Raw genomic sequence first — 21,487 nt, 5'->3', positions numbered from 1 at the left:
AGGGTGATAACAGTTGGTGTGATTATTCACAAATGGAAGAAACACAAAATAACTGTAAATCTTCCTGGGTCTGAGGCTCCATGCAAGATCTCACCTCGTAGAGGAGAACTGGGTGAAAGTGTTGTGGTCAGATGAGACCAAAATTTAGCTCCTTGGCCTAAACTCAATTCGCCATGTTTGGAGGAGGAGGAGGAATGCTGCCTATGACCACCATCCTCACCGTCAAATATGGAGGTGGAAACATTATGGTTTGGGGGTGTTTTTCTGCTATGGGGACAGGACAACTTCACCGCATCAAAGGGACAATGGACGGGGCCATGTACCATCAAATCTTGGGTGAGAACCTCCTTCCCTCAGCCAGGGCATTGAAAAAAGGTTGTGGATGGGTATTCCAGCATAACAATGACCAAAAACACACAGCCAAGGCAACAATGGAGTGGCTCAAGAAGAAGCACATTAATGTCCTGGAGTTGCCTAGCCAGTCTCCAGACCTTAATTCCATTGAAAATATGTGGAGAGAGCTGAAGGTTCGAGTTACCAAACTTCAACCACAGAACCTTAATGACTTAGAGAGGATCTGCAAAAAGGAGTAGGACAAAATCCCTCCTGAGATGTGTGCAAATCTGTTGGCAAACTACAAGAAATGTCTGACCTCAACAAGAGTTTTGCCACCAAGTACTTTTTTGAAATGCGTTTTTCTGTCTCTCACTGTTAAAATAAACCTACCATTAAAATTATAGACTGACCATTTCTTTGTCAGTGGCAAAATGTACAAAATCAGCAAGGGATTAAAAATGTTTTTCCCTCACTGTATATAAAGTATAAACTGTGTTGTGCAAACTCACTTGTATATAATCTCAAATTACATAAATTAAACCATATATCAAACAATTATAAAGTGCACATATGAGACAATTTATCAACTATTAAGTGCATAATGATAGTGAAGTTCCTAGACAAATAAATGTGTGATGATACATGTGTATTAGTTCATCATCCAACAGTGACATCCAATTTCTTCTAAAAGAAGAAAACTGTGTGTTTAATGTGCGTATATTAAGTGGTGTGCTTCCACCTACTTGTGACCCCAATATGCTCACAGAACTCTCACCTCCTTGCGTAATCAATTGCGCCTTTTGATTACACTGACATCCTTTAGGGTGATGGTCCACCGATCTGAGCATGAACCTGGATCTGTCAGATAGTCCCACTGCACTTATCCATATGTTAGGGTGAGATAAAATAATCTGCCATAGTATAGTATTTAAAATCAGTGAATTATTTTTAAAAATAGTGAGTCTTACTGTTGAGTAAAAAAACGCCTTGATAAATCAAGTATATCTCCAGCACAAGGGTCTCCTACATCACTTCTGGTCCGGGATCCCCTACGCGTTACGTCACGTGACTTCATTAGGGAATGCATCAAGGTAAAAAATGTCCATCAGGGACTGATAATGGAAAAAAAATTAAATCTTCTGGGTATGTAGGAGAATGGAACTCACTCCTCTTCCTCTCATTTGACAGTGCTCATGTCAAATGTTCTCACATGGGGGTAAAGAGTGAGTCCCCAGCCTTCTGTTAGCTCCAATTGGAGCTTTGACAGAACTTCTATTTCTCTCTGGCTGAACAGAGAGGTGGGAATGTGAAGGAAAAGCATGTATGTGCTGCTGTGGGAGGAGGGAACATAAAAGGAAACCTTTTGCTCTGCCTTTCATGGGCAAAGAACAGGTGTGCTTTGATACATGAAAAAATGTTAGAGCACTATGGGTTAGCCAAAGATATAGCACAACAGACACTGCTTGCTTTGAAGCACTAGTTGTCTGATTAAAACTTCAGACTGAGCAACCTTTCAGTGGATGGATCTCTGCTGATAGGTCATTTACTTGCATCTGTGAATTTTAGCTTGGGGTGTTGAGATCTGTGAGCAATAGACTTATTTAAAAAAAAAAAAAAAAAAACAACCGAGAGCCTGTAAAATATTAAACCCCTAAAACGCCTAAAGCGCTACCTGCTAGTTCAAAAGCAGTAAAATGTTATTTCATGCCCAACTTAAAAAAATGTTCCTTGAAATGTATTTTTTAGTTCTGACATAACAAGCATCACTATACAATGCCTTTATGAAAATGCATAGAATTTGGAAGCTGTGAAATGTGACCTTGTAATGGCCCCAATAAATCTTCATATATTATGAGTAGTGTTCTGAAGTGTGTCCAATCTATAGGATGGCTTAATTAAAAATCTGCTTGTATAAAAAGATCCTTTCCTGGTTTTATGATGAGATTTTATGTATGCACTACATAGAAAGCTTGCAAAGTACTAAATACTAACAGAAGATTAAGGCAGTATATTATAGTGTTCAAAGTTAATACACATACGTATTTGTTCTGACTTCTTTTCATGGTGTTAAATATTATTTTTTTTTTTTACTAAGTATAGCTGTAAATTTTAAAATTGTGCTTACAGAGCAAGCTAAAATTGTCCATTAGGGTTAACCACACAAAATCTATTTGCTTACAATTAAGAATTTCATGATAGCATTTTCATGTTGCATTTCGGATTCAGAGAGGTAACTATTTTTAAAAAGGAATGAAGCTTTTTTAAGGTGGCAATTAAGGGTTTGAATGATATGTTAGATTGCCACTATTGATCATTGGATCATACATTTTTAGCCAGAAAGTGTGCACGTTTGCTACCAAAAAAAAAAGGAACAACCTATAATGCAGTGCATACCCTTTTCCCTGGTCATCTAAGTAAAAAAAAGCCAATAATTTAAAAGATTGAAATAAAACAACCATCTTTTTATGAAAGTGTGGGCTCTCAGCAGCTATATTCTCTCTGTGTTGGATTTGTTAGGATGAGCTGACGATTATCTGGAGGGAGATGTACTGTTTATTTTTATTTTTATTTATTTAATCTTTGGCATTGGTACATGCCGTCCATGTCGACATTGGCAGTGTCTGGATTCTTGTTCCTTTTGTTTAACAATAGCTTGCTTATTAGCCCTAAAATGGTCAGAGATTAATTACAAGATTGGGCTCTATAGTTACCAGTGGGGTTTGCTGAAGAGTTTCCAAACTTTGCGTAAGATTTGTGAAACCACTCAGCCAATAGTTATATATAATTTGTTGAACAGACTGTTTTGCCTTTTGTGGCTGCATTTTATATTTTTCTTTATTTGAAGGAGTCTACATTGTTGTGCAGCTACTGCTTGCATTTTAGTTAGTCAAAAAGCTTGGCAGCTATAAAGCACATACCTGTGAGCACATACCTTCAGCAGCCTCTAAATCCACTGTTATGCTGGGCCACTCTGATGGCAAAGCTCTGCAATTTCCCAGTGCATAAGCTCCCACATTGACCCTAACTACCACTTTTTTATAGCAGCATGTAACTATGATGTGCTGCCTTACTAGCAATATGCAGCAGGCAGGTAGGCCTGCTAAGATATATCACAAAAAGGAAAGATCAGCCCCCCCCCCCCCCCCAGACGGGTCCATCATAGAAGTATAACAGCAGGGAGCCACTGCAGTCATGTACAGGCATGTTATACTGTTATACTTAACAGCATTTTACCCCCCCTATAATAGAATTATAATGCATATAGAATCCACTGAGTCTCATGTTGATGACTAATTTACCAAAGTAATTCAGCCAGTCTTCTGTCAGTGTGTTGTAAGAACCAAAGCATTGATAGAGATTAGAAAGGACTTGAGGAAAACATTTTTTAACTTTTGTGTCCTTGAACTTGTATTTGGTGGTAAGTGGCATGCATACTAATTCCTTTTTGTGACTGTCGCTGAATTATGGCGACAGTCACAAAGACCAGTCAACCTGGTTCTCACTCGTATTAGTTCTAGCATTGCTAATGACAGTTGGATAACATAGTAATCAAGCAACAACATAAGTGCAAATGAATGCCTGAAAAGTTTGTCAGGAACTTCCCCCCTTTTTCTACTAAAAAGGGGATTTATCCTTTCACTACTCATTCACTGAAAATAAAAGCTTTTAGGCTTCAAAGCAGGTTTTAGATGACAAGCTTCATAAGGATTGGTAGATTTGTCCTTTCATTCGTGATCAGAGGGCACCTCATAAATGACCAGCGCACATAAGGAGGTGGCATGCTCATTTGATTAATGCCGGTCAGGAGTACATTTTTCTTAGTAAAACTTACATAAAGAGGAAATTTAAAAAAAATCTTATTTGCATGCACATACAGTAAGAGGTTTGCAATCTTTTTCTTGTGATCTGTTGCCTTGCACTGCTCACGTAAGTGTCATTGAAGGATTAGATGTTATCAGCTGAGCTCTCCATACACAGTTCTAGCCTGATGAATTATTTAATGTCTCCAACAGTTTTAAACTTTCTGAGACTTTTTCAATTAACTGTAGTCCACTCACTGTAGTCCGCACACACGTACACCGATTATAAATTCGAAAAGGGGTAGGTCACCATTCAAAAAGAACTTAAAGTCCTCAAATTGTTATTTATGCCCTTGTATACCCTGCATATTGGGCTCTGATCCTTCATCTAACTTAGGCTCAGGTTGTCTTCAATTTTTTGTGCTGTCTTTTCTATGCATCCCTTTCTCAGTTTCTCTTCATTGACTCTGTGTTCCTTGTCTCTCTGGCTGTTTCCACCTTGGTTTGCTTTGTATTTCCAACCTACTCTTTCCACTGTCTCTTCCTTACTCCACCATACCTATGTGTTTGTACTTCACTGGTGGGTATTTAGGAGTGTCTTCCTATCAGCCCGGCTCTGGGCGATTGTCAGACCAAGTGCTAATTCTTCATGCGGTGTCTTCCTAGCTTCCTTGCTACTGCATTTTTTGTCTTTCTACCTTGTTACCTTGCACCCTGTTTCCTCACACCTTTTTTTTGAAATTTTGTCCATCGTGCTGAGTGTTATTGTTTTTCTACCGCGACTCAGGGTACTCTCTGCATATTTAAAATTTACAGTCATTGCTTTTGGCAATTTAGCATGTGACCCTCTCATTAGTCACTCTCAAGGCCGCCTACCTTTGTACTTTAGTTCCTATATGCATTCTATCACCTTCACCTTGTCCTTCTCTGACATCAATAAAGCTAATCTAAGGGTCACAGCCTGGGGATTCTTGGAAGTTTAATGCCAGCATCAATATTAGAGGATCTGCTGAAGATCAGACTCTCCGAGGTTCTGTTCCTAACAGTGAGGTTTTTCACATCAGATGGCAATATAACATTTATAACATTTTTGCTTTTTTGTTGTTTCCAGTTACCAACCAAATTTGTGGTTTGCAGTTTAATTTGTCCCTATTCTAGAAGTTTATTTTTTTCATAAAGGCTCCTGATTGTCCTAACAATTCAACAAATATTTTATACATAAGTGGGTGGAGGGGGGGGGGGGGGTTTCAACGGCACAATGATCTTTACAGTCATAATTTTTCAAACAATATGCAAATTACAACTTTTCTTTGTAAATGTTGAGCTTGGACCTGACTAACACTTTTTTTTTTTAAAAAAAGGGCCCATGCATATTATTGTTGCAGTAAAAACACAGTAATTATGAAAATTGGAAGAGTGTTTTTTGCATAAACATTTTAAATTAGCCTGAAATAAAGTCCCCTTAGCTATGTGTTCAAAAACGTGTCAGTAGGTGTCCCAATTAGAATTCAAGCTATCTCCAGAAGATTGTTGAAGGTACGATACAAAGTATGCTATTCATAGGCAACCTTTGTTTTATTATGGATAATTTCTTTCTATTAAATGGCAACACATCTCTTTTCAACATGTAATTCTATGTTGTATATATTATGTTGTTATATTATTTCAAAGTTTATTTTTAATAATGTTTACAATGCTAGGCAACAGTGTAAAAAAACTTTCATAGTAAATGTAAATGTATAAAATGGCTAAAAAGATAAAATTAAAGTCCAGTATTCTTTGCTTCTGTTCAGTGTTCTCAACAAACCATTTCCAGCATCATTAAACACCACCAAATCGTGGATCTATGTTGGAAACAGAAGACGACGAAAAGGATTTTTCTCAGTAGGTATTGATCTAAATTTGGCAAGTTAGGTTATTTAAATGTCATTAGTGGTACTATGGGCCCCAAAGTTAAAGGAGTGTAATTCTGTGATGCTCACTAAACTCATCATCAAAAAAAAAAAAAATGCAATTGGATATTTTAGATGACCCTTCAGGATAATTTGGTGGTCACTTAAAGCTTCAGTAGAAGCTTTTAGTAGAAAAGTGCACATATTCCTGGTGCTTTACTACACTTTACAACTGTTTGTGGTCACCTGACTATCACCCCTACAGTGCTATATAAAAACCCTCCTAGTAGTAAGTTAAAGTGTTTACATCATTGGGTAATGGTAATGGTAATGTTACCGCATACAAAGACATTTTAAACAACTCAAGCCTCATGGCAACAGTATGGTAAAGAACATTTTCTGTCTCAGCATGACTGTGACCTTGTGCTTAAAATAAGGCCTGTTCAATGACTTCAGCACTGTTGAACATCATTTGGAGGAAATATTACGCTGATTTTGAGCTGAGCCTCTTCAAGCAACATCAGTACCTGATTTCTCGAGTGCTCTTTTGACTAAATGGGCATTCCCAGAAGAGTGGAGACTGTTAGAGATTGAAGGGACCAAATCCATATTCATTTTTCTAGGATGTTCAACAACCTTGTGTAATGATCAGGTGTTCACAAACTTTAGTCCATATATTGTATGCCATTGCTACTATGGATGCACTGATACCTGTTTTTTAACAGCGAGTATGAGTACCGATACTTGTGCTAAAGTACTTTCCAATAACCAATTACCAATACCGTGTAGTACAATTTGCTCCCATACAAAATTAATGGGCTAAAATCGCACTGCAAAGAATCGCATGGGATTTGAACAGGAATGCAGCGTGATTCTTGTCCAAATCACATGTGGTTTACCATACCGCATCACTGTGAACCCAGGCTAAAGTCACTGCGACAAGCCTGGGTTCACACAGGAGAATGGGAGATATTGGCACACAAGGAGATAAGCCGTTGAAACTGTCCTAAAAAGTCCAATAATAGTAGTGCCTTCTAAGTGCAGCAGCTGGAGGAGATGCATAGGCATGTACAGGCCTGCAGAAGAAGCTTGCAAGCTGTGAGTGCATAGCCTGTTACTGCAGGCTTTCACCCTATGCCCAGATAGCTGCCAAAACCCCAGCATTTTCTTACTCATCCAGCAGTCCTCCTTCAGATAAAAGTGGTCCAAACAGCGGACTCTCCGCGGGATCAATTTTATGGGCGGCGGGAGAGGTGCCCACCCCACTCCCTGGTAGTTTTCCCCAGTTACCGGAGCCGTCAGTAGCAAAGAAAACTATCTGATCTGTCCATGTCCCAGGCAGGAAGTCGAGTGTGGGCAAGCTGGCCCCCACTCGACTCTATGGCCTTGGAGGACCGGAGCGACATCATACGATGTGAGATCTGAGGTCTTTTTGACCCCAGATCTCACATTAAAGAGGACCTGTTCTGCTTATTCCTAATACAAGGGATTAGGAAAATTAGGAATTCCTAATCCCTTGTATAATATTCCGAATATAAGGAATTCCTAATACAAGGGATGTTTACATTCCTTGTATTAGGAATAAAAGTGATAGAAAAAAATGTTTAAAGGGACAGTGTAAAAATAAAAGGTAAAATGAATAGGAAAAGAAAGTTTAAAGCAACCCGTCCCTCTGAGCTCGCACGCAGAAACGAACGAATACGCAAGTCACGCCCACACATGTGAACAGTGTTCAAACCACACATGTGAGGTATCGCCGCAATCATTAGAGCGAGAGATATAATCTGAGCTCTAGATCAGTGTTTCTAAACTCCGGTCCTCAGGGCACACTAACAGGCCAGATTTAAAGTATTACCTTGGAAAGATGCAGACTAGAATACTGCAATCACTGAGCAGCAAATTATATCACCTGTAATGTTTTTCAGTTTTCTTGAAAACCTGGTTTGTTAGTGTGCCCTGAGGGCCGGAGCTGAGAAACACTGCTCTAGATCCTCTCTGTAACTCTAAACTAGTAACCTGTAGAAATTTTTAAATCGTCGCCTATGGAGATTTTTTTGGTACCAATGTTTGTCGCCATTCCACGACAAACATTGGTACTTTTGAAGCATGACCTGTTGGGTATCTATTTACTCAGTGCAATATTATCTTTCACATTGTAGAAAAAAATATATAATATTATATAATGTTTGGGGGTTCTAAGAATTTTCTAGAAAAAAATACTGAATTTAACTTGTAAATAACTAGTGTCAGAAATAGGCCTGGTCCTTAAGTGGTTAGAGTAATTTGCAGTTTTTAGGGAATTATATTGTACCATATCATAAGACAAATTAAGGCGCCTATCTCTTTATTTTATCTAGATAACCATTATGAAATCGTATTCAATGTGCAACATTAGCCAAACCTCAGCCAAATAAGTGTGTGTGTGTGGTGGTAGGAAGGGGGGGGGGGTAAAATAATTTTTTAGGTTTTAATTATATTCTAAAAATATGTATCCATTGATGTCTCTCTCACCATTTGTAAATCTTTTCCTTGCATTCTGCCTTGATTAGATTTCAGAAAAACATATATAAGCAATTGTTTTCATATTTGAGTAGTTTAGAAATATAAACATTATTAATATTTAAATGGGACTTTATTTTGTTTTTACAGACACTACTTTGGAAGGAATTTGTATAGTTTTATCTAGTCTAGTTAAATGCTACCTGCAGACTCAGCTTTTAAGCCCTGTGAAGATGTCATTTTGAAATACCTTTAGATTACCAAGAAGGCTCATTGAAGATAAAACAGGGTCAAAGATTGAATCAGATCTATGATTTCAGATCCAAATTAGGTGGCAAGCCAGGAAGGCTTTGCAGTTCTATTGCATTATATGTCTATTTTTAAACTTTAGGCTCTCTGTGAAGTTTGAATGTATCCCTAGCTAGTGAATATAACTGCAATTTTAAAGAACATGATGCTGAAGGGACTGTATTTTTATTTCCAGGGCTTGTTGAGACAGCTTGTCCTTCTGCCAGGATCTGATGCAACATCTACAATATGCCCTAATGCCAAACCAAGGCTATCAGAGCTGTCCATCCCTGGAGTGCTGAAAGAGCTGCTACTTAGGACTGATGATAACAATGGACTACAGCTAATTTATCCTTATGGTTAGTGCACTTAAAAGCGTAATATTCGCAGGAATTACTTAGGTAAAAAACAAATGAATAATAATTAGGAAGAAGAACATTGGCAGTTATCCCATGTCTCATAATTATTAACTGCAGTTATTAAAAAAGCCTCTGGTGTTGCATTATTAAGGAAAGAACATACATTTATAGGGTTGATAGAGATAAAATAATAATTTAACCCTGAAACTAGTAGTCAGATTATTGATTTATGAATATTAAGGCAAATTTGTACCTATTGCATGCATCAACCTATTATATTCCAACTTTAAAACGAAATAAGGTCTAGTTACAACAAGCAGCAGCTCGGATTTTGCTCCAGTGTTTAAACAGTGCTGAACATGAAGGGGATTTTGTTCATCTGCTTTGGAGATGCATGAAACTCTTTAGGTACTGGAAAGAAGTAATGAATATTATATCTACTATAATCTCTGTTACAGTACCAATTAATCCAGTGGTGTGCCTTTTGGGAGCAGTGAATGAGGAGGTGTTGCCCCCGCCCCTTCACATTACTGTCATCAGGCTCTTATATATATATAGCTTGCAAACACATTTCTAGATTACGGTTGTCCTGTATGCCCCCGCAATTAAACAATGGACTGATCAGGTTAACTCCATGCTTGTACACGAAAAGCTGGCGTATCAACATAGGTGAGTCCATCGTAAATTCTGTTTGCTGTGGCAGGCCTGGCTTGACACACTGGGTCCTCAATTCTCACTCCTCACTCCTCCTCAATTGATTATGGATCAGTTATTACAAACATAGTGACCAATTGTCTCATGGAACAGTATTGCTGCAGTTCACAATAGTATCTATAGGAGTCGTTTCCTAAAGATCTTTATACAAAACAGGAGACTGGAAGAACTCCAGCGTTAAGCTGGCTTTTACATAGTTTAAGTCTTGTTTTTGTTCCTTTTCCTTTTTGGTTTTCTTTTCTTCTTTTCTATTAATGCCACCACATCCTATTTTGGAGATGTGTATAGCCCTCTCTATTTTGATTTTGTAACCCAGAAATATGTAATTTGTATGATCCCTACTGTGTATAGTTTATATATGCTATGTTGTGGCTTTACATCTGACAGACATTTGGTTATTTGTACTTTGTGGCTTCACAATAAAATCTCTTTTCTGATTAAAAAAAAAAAAAAAAAAAACAGTACTGAAGCCTCTGCTTGAAATCGAAACATATTTACTCTCACAGTTGTAGTATCATCTTTAGCTTTAATGTGCCTTTCTTTTTTATTGTTTCCAGAAGCTGATATGAAAATAACATTAGGCCCTCAGCCTCCCTGTTCTAGCAGTGAAATGTCCCAATTCTGGATGGATACATCTCTGAAAGGTCTCTTCCTCTGTAATGGTATCAAGTGGATCCCAGTGCTTGAAAGTAAGAATTTTGGGCTTGTAAATCTATGATTCCTTTTACCAAGCTACTTTTCTGGGAGCACAAGGAAAATATTATACAACAGAGGAAAACCAATGTCATTGGAACTTAAAGTGAACCATTTACATGCCTCCCAAGAATGGAGAACAGAGGCTTAATTTTTACATCATGTGGAGTTAAACCTGTATCTACTCCTATATCACTGTATTCCCTGGTTATTTGGTCCATATCTACATTTACACAGTGAGGCCTGTTTCTTTTTTCTTTGTTCCCATACCTTACATGAATGTGGGCAATAGGGTTGCCTTTAAGGTTACTTGCAGGCTTCTAAATTCCACTGTTATCCCTGTTGTCACTGCTAGTGTCACTGTTGGTGTGTGCAGATAATTCCCTTTTCTCCATCATATGAAATAAAATCCTGGAGGTTTTGGAATTAACACATGTATAGGTTAAGATTATTTTTTTGAGAACCTGGTGTCATGGTTAGATTGTACAATTCTTCCTTTGTATCATTACTCCATAATAGTTGAGTCCCGTCATGCCAGTATCTGAGAGGAGCAGTCTTCATACAATCAGAGTCTCCAACTTTCCCGGAGCTATTAATATATCCTGAATTATACGGATACAGTTGAGTAAGGTTAATACAAACTACAGGTGTTTTCATGGGTGCTTTGCTATATAATAGAAAAGACACAGATTGGTTAGTATTTCCATAACTAACATTGCTGAAATGAGCCTGGTCTTCAATTCCTTGTAAGGAAATGGGTACTCCCAACAGTGGCATTGTCTTATGACTTACTGGGGCATATGTGGATATCCAACATTTAGAAAGGTTTTACTTCCTGGCAGCCTTGAACTACATGGACACAAAAGCATTAAGAAATGGCTCTAGAAAAATGTCATGGTATTCCTTGAGTGCCCTTTTTTTTTGTATAACATGCATACAGAAATAGCCCTAACAAATAGTATACATTTTTATATTATATACAATATGATCTTCATATTTAATATTCAACTTGTCATATCCCTTACTCATTCACATAGCGGGATATGTTATTGTTAAAAGCGGCTTCCAGATTCTCCTAATCCCCCCTGCCAGGGTTGTTGGGAAGAGGCCCTTATCTTCATTGACATGGGAACAAGTTGCTTTGCCAGAGGGTCAGGTTGAACCAGCAGTCTATTCCTACTAGGCACAAAGGAAGTGATTTAAACTTTTAAAGCTGTTACTTTATACATTTAGAAACCCCTCTTCTGCATGTCCTTATTTTATCATATGCATCATGCAACCCAGAGTTTGGTTTCTACACAAAAAAGTTTTAGTAAAACCTCCAGAGCTAAATTCAAGTGCAGCCCCACTATCCAATAAGAATATCTCAGTGGCTTTTAGGGGCTCTTAGCTAGAACTTTTAGTCCTAAACGCTGGGTTGCAATTAACATAAACAACTTTTTTCAATAACAAATTAATAATTGAAATTATATTGTGACCACATGCAATAGGAACTTTGGTTGAATTCAAACTGAGAGTAAAGACCACAACAGATTTACAGACAATGCTATGCCTTTCCAAGGGGAAATCAACTGTAGGCATTCTGCAGCTCATCTTGCCTTGGTTCATTTTGTTGCTTACTGCAGGACACTATACACTATACAGTAAAGCTGTGAGGAAGTTACCATAATAATGGAGGTTCAGGCTATCCTATCACAAGGCTAATCTGTTAGACAGCTATATTTTGGATTTTAATCATAGGTCTGTATTACCTAAGCCCATAAAGCACAAATACAATGTCTACAGTGATTTTGTTGTTGGAAAGCATTATTCCATTATGGGGCCTGCACTTACTGAACGCTATAGAAATAACTGCAGAAATGTTACACATCGTATATAGGGAGGACCTTTAATGTCAGTAGAAAACCCAGTTTTGGCTATGAAGGAGAGTGCATACTTTAGGCCACTGCTTCATATACATTAGGATACAGATTTAAAGCATTTTTCAGTGTATCAAATGCATTTGTTGAAATAGGCTTTATAACATACATCCTGTATGCTTATTTTACATTACAGTTTATTTTGTAAAATCTGTGCTAATGGGTAAGAAGTGCCTGTATAGTTTAAGACGCATAAAATGTGTTGCTATCAGTCTTAATGAAAATCATATTAGGTTCAGAAGCTTACTTGCTATTGCAGAAAAAAGGAATTGAAAGATTTCTTTATTACTTACAGAACTGCTTAACTTAATCATATTATGGAACATCCAAAGGTTAATGTTTTTGTAACAAGAACCAGGAGAAAAAGGAGATTGGAGCTTTTGTTTAAAACATCTTGCTATACCTTCAGTAAGGCTGAAACAATCTGAATTTTTGAGGGAAAACATTTTGTTCTGAAAGCAGATGAACACTGATAGACCTGATTATGCTCCATAACATAGCATTGGCTAAGATGAAAATAAAAGAAAAAAGGGCTATATGTCATTATTATAATTATTCTGGAACTGAAAATAAATCATTATTTTTATTTTTTGCTTTATACTAGGATTGAAATTGGGCTATTTTAAAAGCAGACTTGCCTCTGCCAGAGATAGAAAACACTATTGTAGCTTTACTCACAGCTATAATAACCCCTGATATGGATGGCTCCCCAAATAAATGATATAAAGCAAATATGAAGTTACTAGCTCATTATTTATATAACCTATTCCATCAATCATCACACAGACAGAATTGTGATGTTTCCCCCATTAGTACCAGAGGTCCATCTAATAATGTTTCCCGAAAAAGGGCAAGGACCCTGTGAGTTGATGGCTCCTACAGGTCAATTTTGTTCCTAAATCTGGACTTCGAAATATATACTCAGGTGTTGGGTAATTGACTCATTAAAGTGTTTGATAAACAATTTTACCTGAATTATTAAATTGAAAAGTCTGATTTAGAAAATCGGTACAGATAAAGTTAGTACATTGGGTTAAGTGCAACATTCTTCAACTCCCTCTATTATCTAGAGACTTTAACCTTTTTTGCTTGTTAGCAAGCCAGTAGTGTTTGTGTCTTGATAGTTATTTTTCCAATAATAAATAACATCTATGTGATGAAGGCATCCATTCTAGAGTCAGGTATTTTGTAACTTTTAATTGACAAATATGGTTTACTGTAAAGATGAATGTCACTTGCATCATGGTTGAGAAAGCTTGAGAAAAGGTCTTATGGGTGTTTAAGATCTTTGTATGATCTCCATATGCACCTCTTTGGCACAGTGATATTTTTGAGATGTTCCCCGAGAAGTCTTTTCACGACAAGTCTTACTGGATTCATAAAGTCAATATGCATGTGAGACAGCACTGGACCAGTATATAGTCTGGCCTCCCTGGAGGTGGTCTGGGATGTGTTGTCCTTCAAGGGGGTGCATGGACCAATTAAGGTATGACGTGAAGTATGAGCCTAGTTATTGTGTCAGCTGCTGCCTCACTGATAGCGACAGTAAGGCACTCCACAAGATAGATTTGAATAAGTGTAGAGGTGCGTTCAGTACAAAAAGTTGTCACACTTGAGGTTTTATTAGGGAATATTTATTGACATTCAATGTGCACAGATGATGAGTTGAACGGGAAGGAGAAAGCGAGGGGGGGGTGTGGGTGTAGGTTGGGTAGGGGTGAAAGGGGGTTGGGGGAATGGAAAAGGGGAATGATAGACAGGGGGTGAGGGAAAAAGGGGATAGTGGGCAGGGGAGATGTGCATGGAGTGAGGGAATTGGGAAGTATGTTAAGTGTGGGGAGAGGGGGATGGAAGGGGGAGAAATCATTCCCAAACAAGTCTTACTGGATTCATAATGGTATCAAATACCTAAAAGGTCTGTTTATTTAGGGAAAATGTATATCTTTTCTGGTTCAATAGTTTTTATTCACTTAAAGCAGAGTAACAAGGAAAAGCACCTAATCCGCCCATGCAGGGGCTAGAACTGGCAACATGAGTATAGTCAGGCTTCCATGCTATTGAAAAAGGAGAAATAACATCCATAATCAATCGTAATAGACATGAAGACAAGACAGGGGAGGTCCAGGGAAGATCAATTATATATCTTTTGATCTAGTGCATGAAAATTATGACTTTCCAACACTAGTTAAAGTGTAGTTCCACCCTAATTTTATACTTACCTCCATCTTCTCGCTCCGGGTCACCTGAAAAACAAATGGATAATCGCAATTTTTTTTTTTTTTTTACTTACCTTGTAGAGAAAATATACTTACCTTACTTCCTTCTTCCTCCCCTCGGCAGCCGCGGCGATTCGTCACTTCCTGGCTTTTGCAATGATTCCTGGGAGCTGAACGTCATCGCTCCCAGGAATCATTGCGCCTGCACCGGCCCTGACGTCAGTTCCGGCGTGCGCCCGGAAGTGACGTCGGGGCCGGTGCAGTGCTTCGTGGGACCGAAGAAGAAGGAAGAGGACGCCGAAGAGGATCGCGCTGGCTTCAAGCTGCCCACACCTGAGATGGCAGCGCTGGAGAATACTTTTTCAAGGTAAGTATTTCTCCTAAAAGGTAAGTGCAACCCGGGACAGATCAGAGGCTAGCCATTGTGGAATGTACTAGCCCTGACTGTCCCGGGGGTATTTTTTTTTTTAAAAATGTGCACTGGGTGGAACTCCGCTTTAAGATTTCAATAGGTTCAGTCAAGCAACTTTGGTCAGAGTATGTAAACTCCTCCAACATAATGACTTGTCAATATTGGCATCACATTTGCAATAATCCACTACTAGAAAAAAAAAAAGATTTAGTGTATACGATTTTAAAATTCTCCAACAAATATTTATTTGCTTAACAGGAGCTGTATGTTGGTCAATTGCAGAAAGAAATCTAATATTTGCTAATTTATCTTCCTCTTTAAAGTGGAGTTCCACCCATTTTAGTAACTTTAGATGTATGTAATCCCCTTCAAAACTACTTTTACCAATGGAAATTTTTTTTTTTTTTGCTAGTAAATACCTTATTTTCTTCTTTATTCATCCTCTCCTCACTTCCGGGTCCGGCCGCCGATCGGCGATTACGTCATTCGGCGATTCGCAGGGGGTGCTGGGATGTATCTCATTGCATGAAATCTCGCATTATTACACAGGAGTCCTAAGGTGTAGTGTTTGAATTGAGGCCGTGCTCTGCCCCGCCTCCGCCGCGCCTCCTCTCAGTGAGCGAGGACTGAAAGCATTATATCCTCACTGAGCTCACTGAGAGGAGGCGGGGTGGAGGCGGGGCAGAGCACGGCCTCAATCCAATACATACAGTAGAGCTCACTGAGAGGAGGCGGGGCGGAGGTGGGGCAGAGCATGGCCTCAATACAAACAGTACAGCTCAGGACTCCTGTGTAATAATGCGAGATTTCATGCCATGAGATACATCCCAGCACCCCCTGCGAATCGCCGAATAACATAATCCCCGATCGGCGGCCGGACCCGGAAGTGAGGAGAGGATGAATAAAAAAGAAAATAAGGTATTTACTAGCAAAAAAAAAAAAAGTTTCCATTGGTAAAAGTAGTTTTAAAGGGGATTACATACATCTATGTAATCCAAGTTATTAAAAATGGGTGGAACTCCACTTTAAGTTCTACTGAAGATAAATTGCTCAGTTATAAATTCTTTCATATAGCATCTGAATGAAAACCTATGACTGTGCGCAATGTCTAGCAGTAATTTTTCATTTTGGAAACATGTCAAAGCATTTATAGGAACATATATAAAACTTACATTTTCAACCCAGCTCTGGTATTCTTCAAATGAGTAGAAAAATATTGCGCTTTTTTCTTCTTGCTTTTGGAAGGACATTTCAGTGGTTCAGTGGAAACAGACCGGTCATTTCAGTATTGTAGTGCTGGCTGGTAGCTTTTGGCATGGGGCTCCTGTTATCTAGTTTTAGCACTCAATGGTTCTGAAACAAAACTAAGGAATGGTAAAATGTTAAAGCAGTTTTCCGTTTGAAGCAAGTCTTCCAAAGGTTACAAAATGTCATTCATGTAAGCTTTAAAAAGCGTAAAAGCAGACGAATAACAGCATTCAAACATTGCTAGCTTTTATAGATACTGAACTAGGCCTTGTGCTGTTAGGATTAACCCATTTTGTGAAGAAAGGTTACAGCTAGTTACAAACATTTTTAATTTTCTAAGGATTAAATAAAGGTCAGTAAAGAACACACTAGAGAGCTATTACAGCATAGCAAACAGGAAAACATGAAAAGTGTTTGTGCTTGCAATAACAAACGTTCCTTTTTGTGGTTAGGGAAAGAGAAGCTGGATTATGTGGAGGAATATCAGAACCTGGCCACTGCTTCAGAAACCATGGGACTGGAAATTTTCCTCATCCAGGATGTGGGGTATTTCGCTGTAATGGCCAACAGGAACAATCAGCCTGGTTCAGCTCTCTATAGGTGGAGCGATGGAAGATTTATTATTCATCAGTATTTCCATACCTATCAAGCCCAAGCCTGGAAACACTTCACTATAGAGAAAAGGGTAAGTCTCTTTTTTGGAATATAGAAGTCACGATTGTCTGTACTACGTATAAATCAAATATGACAAATACTGCACAGCAAAATGAAAACAAAGAAATTAGTTGTTTAACCACTTCAGCTCCGGAAAGGTTTTACCCCCTTAATGACCAGGCCATTTTTTGCGATTCAGCCTGCGGTTTTTAGATTTTGCACTATAAATAAAAAAAAGAGCGACAATTTTGTAAAAAAAATTCATATGTTTTACATTCTACTATAAAACATTCCCAATATAAAAAAGTTTAAAAAATCAACTTTTTTTTATCGGTTTAGACCAATTTGTATTCTGCTACATATTTTTGGTTAAAAAACGTTTGTTTGTGCAAAAGTTATAGCGTTTACAAACTACGGGATAGATTTTTGGACTTTTATTTATTTACTTGTTTTTATTAGTAATGGCAGTGATCAGCGGTTTTTAGCGGGACTGCGACATTTCGGCAGACAGATCGGACCCCTAACTGACATTTTTTACACTTTTTGGGGGCCAGTGACATTAATCCAGTAATCAGTGCTAAATAACATGCACTGTTACTGTATAAATGACACTGGCAGGGAAGGGGCTAACATTGGGGGGGGGATCAAAGGGGTTAATGTATGCCTAACAATGCTTACTCACTGTATGGGGGAAAGTTCTGTGACAAGCACAGAGAGATTGGGGTTTCAGCTGATCTCTCCCTGCCTGTCTGACAGAAGTCTTGCTTGTTTTGTTTACATAAGCAGGCGGGTCTTCTGTCAGTTTCTCTGGCGATCGTGGGAGGACGGCGGCAATCGGCGCCGCTCCTCCCGTGGCCCGCCTCCCGCTGTGTCCTGTAGATCTATGTGATTTTGTGCAGCTGAGCCACCCTGCCGCATTATATCTGCGGTGGGCAGTCGAAAACTGGTTAAACTTTGGTTTAATGATGATTGGTAAAGAAAATCAAATCAATAGAATCACTGATTCAGGACTTTTTGATTATCCTGGTTGTTTCTCTGGTCTAAAGAAAGAAATTTTGAAAATTAGGGAGTCAAGATTCATGAACTGTATGATTCTTTACAGATTGAACAATTGTTTATTCCAACCTGTCCAGGTTTAGGTTTCTTCAATGCCTAAAAATTGCCCAGAAATTATAAACAAGCCAGTAGGTGGATGAAGCTTGCCTTTTAGTTACATAAAGCCGCAGGGTTCCAATGTGCACCATTACAACCTTCTAGTCGCTGGAGTTGTATCAACCAGCAATGTCATTGGTTGATAAGGAAGACATGGGGAGCCTGCACAGCGTCCTTTTTGTTTTTTTGCGGCTCCCCTGCTCCTGTCCATCAGCACTGGGGGCACGTTAGCTGAGTGAGGGAGAGAAACTGAGGAAGAAGAGAAACATTTAAATACTAGTCAGTTCCAGTGTACAAAGGAGTATGTTTGCTCTATAACAATGAATCACCTCTATTGCTGTGTGTCATAAATGTGTGCATGTTGCGGAGTTCTGTAAAACTCTTAATTTTGTTTTTTACACTTTAGAATGGGGTGCCTCGAGATTGTGTAGAATTTAAAGGGTGCCTTGACTGAAAAAAGGTTGAGAAACACTGGTTTATGCATACTGTATATCTATGAGAATCACAAACTGTGCAGTTTGTCAAATGGACTGATTTCCAGACCCCATTCACTCATCACAGATGACATTTTTATTTATCATGTTTTCTCTCCAGAATATTTATCTACCCTGTTTAATCTGTAGATAGTAATTCAGTTGAAGAATTGTATGATTTCTTGTAGATCTTACAATTCAGCATGCATATATTAAGGGGAATAATACCCTTAACTATGACACCTCTGGTTCCCTCAACTTCCCTTTCAAAGTGAACAGCCTATTTGCCTTTAGTATATCAATCAGGCAAATAGACTTCACAAAAGGAGCAAGAAAGAAACAATAGTTCCTTATCCCACCCACTCAGCGCTTAAGTGATGCGATCCTCAAAGGATCCAACATATACAACTAGCCAAACAGCCAGATGTAAGTTCTCATGTGCCAGTATACCCAATAAAGCAGCCGCTATACTCAGCTCATAACATGTAAAAAGGTGCGTATAGGAGCCACAGCCCACATAAACACTAGCAGCGCTAGCAAACAACCTCTAACCGGGTTGAGGGTGTATGGCAAAATGGTGATTATAATAAAGCCAAAGTTCATAAGTCCTTGGTGTTCTCAGGGTGAAGTCACACGAAAGATAGGGTACATAGGAAACATGTTATATAGTGTTAAACAGAACTTCTTTGCTGGTCACTCTGCGACTACCGTATCCTTCACCTCACCACTGTGCTCCCCCCCTTGAGAGTGAACACGTACCCTTAACACTAGGGTCTAGCGCTTTGTTTGACAGATGATCCTCCACTCCCAGATGGCGATCCCCTCAGGACTCCACTCCAACCAGTAGAGATGTGAACAGCACCTCCTCCTCTCCTCTCACATAAAGGGGGACAAATAGGGACCGTTTCGTCGGCACTGGACTTCTACTGAGGGCGTCAGTAGAAGTCCAGTGCCGACGAAACGCGTCAGGGCGTGAGCACACGGCCATTCAGTTGTATACCAAGGACATCCCAGGGGATCCCCAGTTATAACGCCCATTGAGTCCGGGCAACGTCGCGATCAGGTGGCTGGATCACCTGTACCGTGTGGCTCAGTGGGGACAACGTTTGCAGCGGGAGGACCGGGTTTTGTGCCTTGGACATTTGTTTCGCTTGACCATATCCGATTTCATGTGAGTGTGATTTTAACCTTTTAATAAAGCCTTGTTTGTACATACCACACTATGGGTCCCTATTTGTCCCCTTTTATGTGAGAGGAGAGGAGGAGGTGCTGTTCACATCTCTACTGGCTGGAGTGGAGTCCTGAGGGGATCGCCATCTGGGAGTGGAGGATCATCTGTCAAACAAAGCGCTAGACCCTAGCGTTAAGGGTAGGTGTTCACTCTCAAGGGGGGGAGCACAGTGGTGAGGTGAAGGATACGGTAGTCGCAGAGTGACCAGCAAAGAAGTTCTGTTTAACACTATATAACATGTTTCCTATGCACCCTATCTTTCGTGTGACTTCACCCTGAGAACACCAAGGACTTATGAACTTTGGCTTTATTATAATCACCATTTTGCCATACACCCTCAACCCGGTTAGAGGTTGTTTGCTAGCGCTGCTAGTGTTTATGTGGGCTGTGGCTCCTATACGCACCTTTTTACAGGCAAATAGACTGTTCACTTTGAAAGGGAGGTTGCAATTTTTAATGGAAAGTTCCCTAGAGCTTAGTGAATACAGTGCAATTTCACTTTGCAAAGAATACCTAATCAAGTAAAATAAAATGTGCAGCATTTTTACTTGAACATGATTGGATGATGGAAGTCTGCAGAGCTTTACCTCATTCACTAAGCTATGGGAAAATTCACTTGTAACGTGTAACTCCCTTGCAAATTGAACTGTCTGTCTTTAGTAAATTAGACCCTTATGCCCCGTACACACGTGCAGATTATCTGCAGACTTTTGTCTGCAGACTTACCTTTTCTATGTAGTGCAAGGGCCTGCCGGATTGCATACAAATTGAAAGTGTTTAGGTTTGACCTCATATTATATGGTTTTGGTAAGTCTGCAGACAAAAGTCTGCAGATAATCTGCACGTGTGTATGGGGCATAAGTGTCAGCTTGGTCTTCACCAGAGTTAATTATGATGGAAAGGGGCCAGACCAGTTGTGGTTTGAGGTACTGTGCTGCTAGCTGGCATCAGGTTGTGGACCTCGGGTTAGCTTCACAAAGGGTTTGCCAGAGTAGGGTGGCTATGTTGAGGTGACAGCAAGCATTTATCTGGCAAAGATCTAGGCAACTAACAAGTTGGAGAATAGTCCATGTCCAAGCTGGAGTTGAGGAATGCAGCTGCCAAGAAAGCAGTGTATGCCCAGGCAAAGTGTCAAGGCTATCAGCAAGCAAGAGGATGGTTTGGGAGGTCAGCAAAGGCCAGACAATTTCGCAGGTAGGTATCATAGCTCTTTGTGACAAGGGGTAGCAGGTGAGAAGTCACAGCACCAGTCACTTTGAAAGCTGGTGCCTAAATATCTTTCCTGGTTAGAGGACACACCCAGTATTGTTTCAGGGAATTCTTGAAGTCCTGCCATGGGTTCTGTGAGTGCTAATAGAAGTCCTGGAAGGGATTTTGTGGCTCCTGTTGGAAGTTCAAATATGGATTCTGACGGTAGTAGTTCTGGAAGTCCTGGCACTGAATCTGCAAGCCCTGGCAGGAATTCTGAGAGTAGGCCTTCTGGAAGTCTTGGCAGGAATTCTGAGAGTAGGCCTTCTGGAAGTCTTGGCAGGGATTCTGAGAGTAGGTTTTCTGGAAGTCTTGGCAGGAATTCTGAGAGTAGGCCTTCTGGAAGTCTTGGC

The 21,487-nt window shown here is 39.4% G+C and overlaps 1 protein-coding gene across 1 annotated transcript in view; it reads left to right on the top strand.

Moving 5' to 3' along the window:
• TSPEAR (thrombospondin type laminin G domain and EAR repeats) overlaps positions 1-21,487 on the top strand; it is a 208,808-nt gene that overhangs the window by 87,785 nt on the left and 99,536 nt on the right. Inside the window, exons 4-7 of the mRNA XM_082259971.1 lie at positions 5,930-6,020; positions 9,012-9,174; positions 10,446-10,577; positions 16,829-17,061. Of these exons, the coding sequence (XP_082116097.1) occupies positions 5,930-6,020; positions 9,012-9,174; positions 10,446-10,577; positions 16,829-17,061 (619 nt within the window). The remainder of the gene's footprint in view (positions 1-5,929; positions 6,021-9,011; positions 9,175-10,445; positions 10,578-16,828; positions 17,062-21,487) is intronic.

The sequence above is a fragment of the Pelophylax lessonae genome (assembly GCF_965119305.1).
Source record: "Pelophylax lessonae genome assembly, chromosome: 6".
NCBI classification, from domain to species: Eukaryota; Metazoa; Chordata; class Amphibia; order Anura; family Ranidae; genus Pelophylax; species Pelophylax lessonae.
Note: the sequence above shows the minus strand (reverse complement) of the source record. Positions and strands in the feature narration are given on the sequence as shown.